We start from the raw sequence: 11659 nt of genomic DNA, 5'->3' as shown, positions 1-11659 counted from the left end.
ATTTAAAATAAATTAATATTTTTTCTTAAATAATCTAATATATCTTTCTAAAAAATAATTTTCTTATGAAATCATTTTGTAAGATTCTATTTATAAAAAAAATATTTTTAAATTTCCTTTTAATTATAATTGCACAATCATATATGATTGCCAACTTTAAAATTTAGTACATGATGAAATCAATCAATTTATGTATCATGTACAATTATGGAAAATAAGTATTTAAAAAAAATTAGTGATAATATTAATATTAATAAATATTTGTATGATAATAAATAATATATACTAAATAATAATTTAATATATCAATATATAATTATCAAAATTGTTAATTTGATATCAATATAAATTAATAATTTTTTGAATATTAAAGTATAATGATAATGATAAAATAATAATATATTTAGATTAAAAAATTTTTTGTTATTATAATTACATATAAAAAAACGAACTATAAATATATAATAAATTATATCTTATGAATATTAACAAAATAATTTCTGCATNTAATATATATATATATATATATATATATATATACAATCATAAACATTAATAATAAATAAGAAATATATCATAAATTAATTTAATACTTCTATAATCAGCATAATATATTATTAATATAAAATAAATAAAATTCATCTATTTTAAAATCAAGTTAAAAAGTCAAAATATATTATAAGAATTCATAATAAATTCTCTATATTCAATTTCATTATGTAAATTTACACGACAAGAAATAAATATATATGCCAAAAATATTAGGTTAGATCATAATTTATATTAACATAAAATTCATTTTAATATTATAATAAATAATATTATAATATTATACAATTTAAATTGAAAGCAATAAAAAAATGTTCATAATAATTATGATATAAAAACGATAACGAATTATCAATTATCACAATATATTACGAGTAATCGTACGAATATATATATCAATTAGAAATATATAAAATTTATATAGGATTTTGAATAGAACAAAACAAAAAACGATAATAAATGCGTATAACAAAATACTAACTTAATTTTCTTTATTATGTAATTTATATCGGCAAATATATATATATATTTTTCAAATTCCTATAAGTTTACAAATTTAAGTTGTGTTTATGATTATTTTATAAAAAAAATTATAATGAAAAATAAATGGCAAAAGTCAATTTTTTTTAAATAGATTTTTAGCTTTTAAAATATTTGAAAAAAATTGTGTTCACTTATAAATAAATGAAATATAAGAAATATATGACATTTCTCTTAAGTGATTAAATGTCAATCATCTTATACAAATAAGAAAGGAATAAATAAAAATACTAAGATTTTAAATTTAAAAAAGCATCTCAAAAAAGTATATATGTAGAATTCATTATAGAATTCTAGCTATAGCGATTGCACAATTGCATTTATATCCAAATATATGAAAAAATAATATTTTTCACTCATATACAATCCCATTATAGGTTATTGATTCAATTATTAATAGTATTTTAATTAATATATAATATGAAAATATAAAATAAATCTGTTAAATTTCTAAAGTTCTGGAATTTGTTTTGTCTGCATTTATTAAGTCAGGTGACTATTTTTGTCTACTGCAACAATTTTACGTAATCGAAAATGTCACCAAAGAAAATTGTAAGATGGAATAATTTTTGTTATTAAAATTAAGTTTCTTTATGAAGAATGATTAACAATTATTAGTAAAAATCATGTTCTTCATTAAATTTATAATTTAAAAAATTAAACATAAATGAGATACAAATTCATATTACCTGATGTTAACGCAACACGATGACAGACTATCCACCATTTACAACTCACAAGAAGAGCGAACTACGTCGTCTTAAAATATGATTAAGAGGTAGACCTCAGCGCACCTAACGACTAAATATTGCATATTATTATAATTTGATTTTGAATCTATTTTAAATTTATTTTAAAAACATTAAATATAATTTTTTTTGTTCATTATTAATGTTTGAATTTGTTAATTTCTTTAAAAATTTGTTATGATGTCATTATATCATTACAAAAATTAATATTTCTACTTTCAATTTGTTTAAAAAAATAATAATTTGATTCTTGATTAATATTAAATATTAAATTCATGATTAATTTTTAAAATAAAATATGCATCAAAATTTGAGAATTTATATAAAAAAAAATTTTTATCAATTTTTATTTTTTTAAAAAAATATTTTGTTTTTTCAAATTTAAAAATCTTCAATTATTCTTCAATAAATTCAAAATTTTTTATTTTCTTCTATTAATTATATAATTTTAATTCTATATTAATTCTAATTATATTACAAAAAAGTTATATGTATCTAATCAAATCACGAAGTGTGATAGACTTTATAACTGAAATTGGATGAAGATCGTTTTTGATATAAATCCTTTAATTTTATTCGTTTTTATGAATTTTATATAAAAATATATCATAAATTTTATATGTATATAAATTAAATATTTTAATAGTAATTAATTTTTTCAATTCAACAATATTATTATAATAAAATGTTATGTTTAAATTGTGTGAAGAAACGAAAATCGATATTGAAAAAGATAAAATTTAAATATTTTAAAATTCTGGTAAGAACTAAAATTTTCCGTTAACGATTTTCTTTTAATGAAAGAAGAACATATCGGAAACAAAAGATATATATGTAAAAATGTAATCGATAAACAATAAAAGCGTAACCTACGAAATTCTTCCTTCTTATTTCTTGAATTTTTATAGATTTCTTTTAGTTTTATATTATTACAAATTTCATTTATTCGTTAAAAAATTTAAAATTTTTAATATTGATCTTACTTATGATGGTTATTTGATAATTAAATTATGTATATTAATTAATTTAAAACAGAATATGGATATTAATAACAAGAAAAAATATTGCTCTGGTAATTATATATTTACTATTTTATAATTCAACATGTTTTATATATGATTTTTCATTATATTCTACAATAACAATATTATATTTGTAATATATCTAATTATATTGATGTTTATTTATTTAGATGTAAAAAATGTAAAACAATGGTTGCATTCTACAAAAGAAAGATGTGATTCGTTAAAATCTCATATGAAATATATGAAGATGTTATATCATGATATGCCAAAAATACAAGAAAATAAAAAGACATTGTATAGTCCAAATTGGAAAGATTCTAAAATTAAGACTTCTAGTAATGATCAAACTATAATTTCCAAACAGATGAATTATAATAATTCTTTGGAAAATTATTCTGATATTGAATGTATGTTTGTAAATATTTGAAAATGATATAATAAATATTAACATTTGATGTTTTTTATTACTTTATATTCTGTTATTATTGCAAAATTATAAAAATAAGTACAAACAAATTTTGTTACAGACAATATAATTCACAAGGATGAACCTATAACATCAAGTTTAGTAAATATTATATCAAAAATTAATCTACAAGATAAAGAGGAAGAAAAACTACAAAATTTTGATAAACAGAAAGCAGCAGGAATTGAAGTTTCTTCAATTACACCTCGAACGTATGATATTCAAAATATACATATACAATCAAAATCATTATTACCAATTCAGAAAGAAAACATGGTAGTATGTATCATGTTTAAATCATGAATATATTTGATACACATTCTAAAGGAAGTTGTTCTTCATAACTATATTTATAAAAATCTTATTAACAGTGTGAAGAACACAATCACAATTGGCAACTCCCATATCAAAAGCATTTAACAGAATATTCTACAGAATTGATAGAAAATATTGAATGTTCAAACAAATCATTTGAACAATTAATTCTGGATAATCAAAATGATTATATACTTCAAGAATCACCATCTATAAGAGATAATATAAAATTGAATATTTCTGGTAATTTAAAAGATGGACCCAGTGATAAAAATAAAATTTCTGTAAGAAATGAGAAAAAAGAAAGAGCAATTTCTTCAGCATTATCAAGCAAAAAAGGTTCTTTATGTAAGCTAGATGATATTGTTTCATTGAAAAAGAAACGAAGAAGAAAAATAAATTGTTCTAATTCAAGGAGTACTGTAACCACAAGAGAAACAGTTCTTTTAGGAAAAAAGGATACAAAAAGGCGAAAACAAAAAAGTATCATATAAAGATGTTCATTTGAGAACTTTATATTGATTTTTATGTATATTTTAGATAGTGTAAGTAATCGTCATACATTCAAGTCTCAACAAGCATCTAATGAAGTAGTGGAAATTTATCATAATACTGCAGCAAAAAGTGGTAGCACATCTGCTATTCCTAGTAAACATTCAAAACTTGAACATCATATGAACTATATTAACATATTAAAATCTTCAGCTATAAATAAACGACAGAATATGTCTATAAATCCAAAATGTGAAAGTAATAATTATGCAAATACTTGTGATACTAATATAGATGGTCTTCAAAATTGTTCCCAAAGACAATATCAATCTGGACAGAAAGTAGAGTAAGGTCTTATAATAATGATTATATAAATGATAACATTAAGTATAATATATATTTCTACTTTTAGAGGAAAAAATACAATTACTAATGATCTAAATTATAATTTGGAGGTTTCAACCACTCCCTTATGTACTATGGAAAAATACAATTCACATCAGTGTCAACATGCAATTATACAAGCATCATATTGTAATCCAATAATTACTCATAATTATGAAATGCCAACTTTAGCTTCAAAATTGAAAAGAGCAAATCGATCATATTTCAGTAGATTCAATTTTCGAAATATACCTTTTGTAGTGGGTACTTCTGTAACCCCAAGTCATAATTTAGGTTTAAATATACAACAAGTATGTTATTAAATATAAAAATGAGCTGTATTTATTATTATAACTTTTCTTTATTTAAAAGGTTTTAAGTATAATGAAAACAAGACAAACTGCTACGACTGGAATTACTCCTCTTCTTATTCGTAAAATTAGTAGAGGTATGAAACCTGCATCTATTCTTATAGAACAAATAAATGATCAACAGAGTAAATTATCTCATATGAATTCCCAAATGAATTCTCAAATGAATGCACATATACAAAAAGAAAATTTATTTATGGGTAAAGGTGAACATTTATTAGAAAATGAAAATATGTTTTTGAAAGGAGTAAGTAATGTAAATTTAAATGTAAATATAAAATCAAGTCTTGAACAATATCAAAATATACAACAAAAAATTAATGGCGATATAAATAAATATGAAAACCTTCATAAAAAAAAGGTTCGTTTATTAGAAAATTCAAAGTAATAGTATTAAAAAAGTTCATATTTTATTTCAAAATATAAAAGTCACGTCTATTTTCAGGATACTAAGTCAGAAAATCAATTAAATACATTAAATACAGCACAGATATTACATGCAACAGATAATAAAATGTTAAAATTATTTGCTTCTCATCAAAATGTAAATTCTAAAATGGAAAATCCAGAGATACAGTCAAAAATTTATCAGGTGAAGTCTTGCAAAGTAATAGATTGTTTGAGAATATTAATTTAAAACAAATTATAGGGTAGTATATGTGATAAACACAATTCCAATACGACAATAGTTAATCATTCTCAAGATTCAAAAGGAATACAAGAAGTTCTTATTAATCTTCATGACCAATTTGAAGAAATGAACACGTAACTTAAATTAATTTCTGCAAAATATAAAATTATATAATCTATGTATTAATTAAATATTTTTTAATCAATAGGAGATATGAAAGATTACAAACAAAAGCAAAAAAATACAGTGATAAAGAGTTAGAAGAAGAAATATTACATTTAGAGAAAGAATTAAGTATTAAAGAAGCTGAAATAAATGCTGTTGTTAATTTATATAAAGAGGTAAAATGACTTATTATTATTCTTAAATTATGATATTTTATTATATTTAGATTATTATATTTTATGATTTAATTATAATATTTTTAATAATTCATAAATTGAAAATTTATTATAATTGCTTTACTTGTTGATCTTAGGTAATGGCATTGAAACATCAAATGAGATTGTTACAAAAAAAGAATAGCTATGTTTGTATATCAACTGAAATTCCATTGGGTTCAGATAAATTATATACAACTGTTCCATTTACATCAACTAAATCTAATGGATCGAATTTTCAACATAAATCTCTTCATAAAAGAGGAAATAGTATTATTGCAAGGGAACCTACTTCACTTCGTTTAGCCGGACTTTTACGGCAAATTCAAACATTTCAAAAACAATTAAAACTGATGTCGTGGTAATAGTGTATTTTAGTGAATCACATTTAATACATAAGCTGAAATTATTAACAAATTTGTTATATGATATTTATTGAAATGATTGTTTATGTAATATCATATTAAATGATGGTCTAAAATTTGATTAAAAAATGATAATAACATATAAAGTATAAAACAAATAAAATTTGTAATAATTTTTCTTAAGTAAACATTTGTGTTGTGTAGTAGAAGATTTGTCATTTATCATTATATTATTTAAAAAAATATAATGATAATTTATATTATATTAAGAATTTTGTTAGGATTATTCTGTATAATAGAAATCATATTTTTAGTAGACCACATATTTCTTTTATTCAATTCTGTGTGCTACTTGTTATAATGAATAGATTTGTATAGTTTTATATATTTATTTACGCATCTACTTTATATAGTTATATCGTTTACACATATATACATAATAAGTTTTCAAATGTTTTCAAATATTGCAGAATAATTAAAATTATTTTAGTATATAAATCTTTACCTGTTTTTTAATTTTGTTTTTAATATGATGTTTTTAATAGATATATCATCAAGACTATCTCTTTTTTTCTATGCAACAACATCTGATCATTCGTAATAATAACTTATTTCTCATAATTAAGAAATTTTAGCCAATTATTAACAAAAATATTAATCTCACAAGTAACTACACAGCTACACAAAATTATATATTATAAAAAAATCATGCAAAATCGGATTTCATTTTAAAATTTTCATGAAGATATAAATTTCATTTCTATATATAATCTAAAAAATTTTATTTCATAGAATATTAATCATTTCTAAGGCAGTATTGTTTTTTTTTTTATCATAAAGATCACACTAAAAATTGATGAAAATAATATATCTAATAGTTAATATAAAATAACTTGTTTTATATTTTGCAAATATATCAATAAATGTAATAATAATAATATTATAACAGATATAATATAATATTAATATTATAATGGATATAATGTTAAGCTCGGAAGGAAGTCAATACAAAAAAATTGTCTTTTGTAATTATTAAAAAATATTAAAAAATTATAAATTTTATTAAATTAAATTGCCAAATTTTTCATCATAATTTTTTACTCCAACTTTTTTCTCTTTTCTTTTTCCTTTTCTTTCTTTTTTTCTTTTTTCTTTTCTCTTTTTTTTTATAAAGAAATGTAACATTCAAGTTCAAGTTATTATTTTTATTTTACGATCTTTTAAACAGATCATCAATCTCAATTTCCTTCTACGAAGGAGACGGCCGAAAACATTTCCTCACGTCAAGAAATCGTTTCCACAAAAAAACTTAAATCCTTCTCACACACATTCTCTCATATTAATATAAGTAATATATCTCTCATATTATATATCACAGACTAAAAATGCTTTGGTCTAAAAAATCTTTTTCGGTTTCATTCACATTCCGCATATACTAATTCAGCGGATAAAATTTATAATAAACATTGTTTGGATTAATATAAGATTAAAATATTTAAAAATATTTTAAATAAATTTTTTTATATTAGTGTGCGAAATGGATTAGCGCTAAGAATTGGGGCCGCCATAATTTTTTCATGTTAAACTATGAATAAATTATAATATATTGTAAGGAACCAATTGAAACTACGAATATAATATTTTAGAAATTTTTTTATAATCGTTTTAAAAATTTGAACAACAATCAATATTAGTTTAGATTAAAATTTTAAATCGCATACATATATATAAATAAATAAATATATATATATATAAGATTTCCTACACACTATTTTTTTAAATTTTTAATACATATTTAGTACAATTAAGCTCTGTAGCTTATTTTTGTAAAATTATAGTAAGAAAAAATGCGAACCCCTTTGGCGCACTTCCATAGATTTGATAGAGATTGATTTGCAAAATTATTTCTTTCATTTAATATGATTTAAACTGAAAATATAGCACCTTCATTTAAGACGCCTTATCAAGTTGAATTTTAAGGCTACCGTTTATATATCATATTTTGCATTATTTCAAGATAATTGCCTTAAAATTTCACTTATACAAATATAAAACGGAAAAATTAACGAGGTTTTAGTAAATATGTTTAATACAGCTATAAGACTGTAACAGTTTATAGTACTCTACAATTATAACATGTGATATTTCTTACAAGGTACTTACATTACAAATAACCCCACAGATCTGTTTACTCTTAACGTTCAATTTGATAAAGATCTTTGAACAATAAAATAAACATTAATTTTAATTTAAATAATATATAATTTACATATTTGTTTCTTTTCTTTCTATATTTATCCAATTGATATATTAATTTTAAAAAAAAATAATATTCCATATTATGAAATATAAAGAGATATAAATTTAATAATAGCAATTTAAAAATATAAATAATACCAGTAATTATTAAAATAAATTAAAAGACGCAAATATGTAATGATTAAAGAAAGGAGATTAATATAGAATATGCTTGTTACATTTCATTCAATCATGAATGATTATTTTCATACTTTACCATTTTCCATTTTTAACATTTTTTTTATATTACTTCTGTATTTTATATATTGATTTTTAGTAAGATATAAACATATAATAACTTTTTAAATAACAATTCATTTCTTTTGTCTTCTTGTTCTCTTATTTCATTTAACGAAACATAAAAAAATGATCTTAAAAAAATATAAAAAAACAATATAATTTTATCATAACATATTATATATGCAAATAATTTAAAAAAAAGATAAACTTTTTAAATTTCTATTAAAAAGTGACGAATCTTTAAATAACATTGATAAAAATATGTACAAAACTTTAAAAGTAAGTCAGTGGCTTTTCTTTTTCTATTTTTTCTATTTTTTCTATTTTTTCTATTTTTTCTATTTTTTTTTTTTTTTTTTTTTTTTTTTAATTTTTTTTTTTGGGTTTTTTTTTTTTTTTTTTTCTTTTTTTTTTATTTTTTTTTTTTTTTTTTTTTTTTTTTTTTTTTTTTTTTTTTTTTTTTTTTTTTTTAATATCTTGTTATGTGATGTTCTTATTTGTATAATAGGCAGAGTTTACAATAACCATAAGCAGTAAGCATTTCCTTATTTTAATGAATTTTACGAGTATTTGAAGGAAATTGCGAGTGCAAATCGACAGATTGTTTATAACGCCACTGTTTTTCTAACTATTAATGTTTAAATTTCAAATTACTAACTTGATACTAATCTTATTATTTATTATCATATGATATCACTTCATAATATGTACTCAATAAGTTACCAATATAAGAAGAGTCTTATTAAAATAATATATATAATTATAATAACGAAATTTTTTGTTATTCAAAATATTTCGTTACAAATATCATATTACACGTAGTAATTATTTTTATCAAAGTTACAAAGAAATTAATTTGTCAATGAAATAAATTCAGTTGCAATTAGTATTTATATTAATTATACATTTTTTGTAGCTTAGAATATATTCTATACAAGTTTAATGTTCTTTAAAACAGATTGTTGACTAATTAGAATCATACATATAAAATCAAAGTATTATAATCAAAAACAAATTTCCATTCTTTTTATAAAATATTTTGATTTCTATTAAATTTAAATCATCTGCCTTGCTTTAATAATCTTAGTTTTTCTTAAATGTTTTTTCTTAACATCTCTATTATACAATAGCATCATATTTATAACTGTATGTCATATTAGGTTTCAATTGTATAATAATCACTGCACATATATTTTGGATGTCAAACTTCTTTGGATGTAAATTTCAAGGCATCCATTAGATACTGCATCAAGCATTTTTAGCTATAAGAGCATCAATTAGTCGAAGTTTTGCTTTTGCTTGTTTATACGATTCGTAAACGATTGTAACTTGCGGGCCACGATCTTCTCTTTGCATTCTACGACCAGTACGAGCTTCAAATTGTGCTTCTAATTCTTTTAAAGCTCGTCGTAAACGTTTTTTCTCTTCTCTAGTTAATTTTTGTTGAACTAATAATTCTTCTCTAAGACAGATAAAATTGTATAATAGTATAATTGGTTAATTTGATTATCTTTAAGAAATTGATTTTAATAAATTATATTATATAAATTAGAAACTCACTGTGGTAATGCATGAAGACTTTCATTGTTACTACGACTTCCTTCGCTACTGCTGTGCTGACTATCACTATCAGTTGGTAATTGATCTATCGAATCTATACAATCCAAAATACCTCTATGTGACATATCAGGTTCGCTAGCTCTTCTTTCTGTATCAGATGAATTATTAGGTAAATTGGACGATGTAAAATCCATTGCTTCATGTTCCAAAATAGTAGCTAGTTCTGAAATACTATCTTTATTTTTGTTCTGTAAGAGATATATTTAAAAATAATTTATACATTTATATATCTATACAGAATTATTATTATTATTAAGTTTATAAAATTCAAAATATTACAATATCACTTACCACGCCTGCTCTAATAAGTAGTCTTTTTAAAGTTCTATATTTATCATATAAAGGTCGTACAATAGCTCTATCTTCTTTAGAAACTGGTCTTCCAAAAGTATTTTCAATATGAAGCAAAGCTTTTTGAACAGCAGTTTTTTCATCTATTAATTGTTCATAAGTTAATTCTTCCATATTTTCGGGTCTATTATACTTTATTCTCTTTTCATTTAATTTTTTTTCTATTTCTTTTATCATTTCTTCCATTGACATTGCTCTAGACTTTTCTTGACTATTATTGTTGTTTGTTGGACTATCATTAGCTATTTTTGTTTTGTTATTTTCATTAGCTAATAATGCACTAATCGGATCTTCTTTTAATAACTTATGCTCTTTTCGCAATTTACTTAATTCTGTACATAATCGTTTTATATCTCTGTTACTCATTTTATCAGAATGACTTGGACGATAACCAAAATTTTCTTCAAATTCGTCTTCATATTTCTTTATTTTTTTTTTCAAACCATTTATATATTTAGTCAAGTTTTTTAATCCAAGTTCTGCAATATTTGGAGCACTAGGTTGCATTTCATTTTCAGAATAAAAACGTCTAGGTAGTAATAACGAATTTCGTGGAGAAAGCATAGCTTCTACTCTAGCATCAACAGCTTCATCCTATAAATATGTGATTAATACGTAATATTATTATTAAAAATAAATAATAATAAAGACTAATACTCTACTGTCGTTTACATTTTCTTGTCGTTGAAAAGTCCAGTTTGTTAAACTGGGATTATTTAAATCTTCATGACTAACTGTTGGCGGACGAGCAGGAGATGGTGATCGACTCGGTCCGCTGCTCAACATTTCCAAAAAACTTTGTGCTGGAGATCCATTACAACTATTAGAATTTGATGATAAGTTATAAATATTATCAGCTTCTTCTTCGTTTTCCTAATAAAAG

General features: G+C 21.3%; 3 protein-coding genes across 5 annotated transcripts in view; 1 reads left to right on the top strand and 2 right to left on the bottom strand.

Annotated features, from left to right (window-relative positions):
* LOC102673749 (2-oxoglutarate dehydrogenase, mitochondrial) overlaps nt 1–1897 on the bottom strand; it is an 11660-nt gene extending 9763 nt beyond the window's left edge. For both annotated transcript variants that reach the window (XM_006624965.2, XM_006624964.2), the window contains exon 1: nt 1779–1897. The gene's annotated coding sequence lies outside the window, so the exon portion shown is untranslated. The remainder of the gene's footprint in view (nt 1–1778) is intronic.
* A 623-nt stretch (nt 1898–2520) lies between these two features.
* LOC102674464 (centrosomal protein of 57 kDa-like) lies at nt 2521–6690 on the top strand. 2 transcript variants are annotated; one of them, XM_031514787.1, is made up of 11 exons: nt 2521–2598; nt 3031–3270; nt 3391–3608; nt 3701–4127; nt 4185–4482; nt 4549–4831; nt 4893–5252; nt 5337–5483; nt 5541–5656; nt 5731–5863; nt 6001–6690. In XM_031514787.1, exons 2-11 carry the CDS (start codon nt 3096–3098, stop codon nt 6265–6267), a joined length of 2424 nt encoding a protein of 807 aa, XP_031370647.1. In that variant the 5' UTR covers nt 2521–2598; nt 3031–3095; the 3' UTR covers nt 6268–6690. The 2 variants fall into 2 exon arrangements, with proteins under 2 accessions (XP_031370647.1, XP_031370646.1); XM_031514786.1 differs by lacking the exon at nt 2521–2598 and adding an exon at nt 2606–2910.
* Nucleotides 6691–9278: 2588 nt separating this feature from the next.
* Nucleotides 9279–11659, bottom strand: part of LOC102674715 (protein FAM13A) — a gene marked incomplete at its 5' end in the record, with an annotated part of 10198 nt that continues 7817 nt past the window's right edge. The window contains 4 exons of the mRNA XM_006624973.2: nt 9279–10267; nt 10366–10613; nt 10717–11370; nt 11449–11649. Coding sequence (XP_006625036.1) covers nt 10054–10267; nt 10366–10613; nt 10717–11370; nt 11449–11649 — 1317 coding nt within the window. The remainder of the gene's footprint in view (nt 10268–10365; nt 10614–10716; nt 11371–11448; nt 11650–11659) is intronic.

Source organism: Apis dorsata, unplaced genomic scaffold (genome assembly GCF_000469605.1).
Source record: "Apis dorsata unplaced genomic scaffold, Apis dorsata 1.3 scaffold_1186, whole genome shotgun sequence".
NCBI lineage: Eukaryota > Metazoa > Arthropoda > Insecta > Hymenoptera > Apidae > Apis > Apis dorsata.
This window is presented reverse-complemented; position numbering and strand designations above follow the sequence as displayed.

Bases quoted from the DNA above. Each gene is read 5' to 3' on its own strand.
- LOC102674464 (XM_031514786.1), top strand. From the start codon at position 2,877: ATGGATATTAATAACAAGAAAAAATATTGCTCTG. The intron at 5,253-5,336 runs GTTCGTTTATTA...GTCTATTTTCAG, and splicing joins AAAACCTTCATAAAAAAAAG to GATACTAAGTCAGAAAATCA. The intron at 5,864-6,000 runs GTAAAATGACTT...TGTTGATCTTAG, and splicing joins TTGTTAATTTATATAAAGAG to GTAATGGCATTGAAACATCA.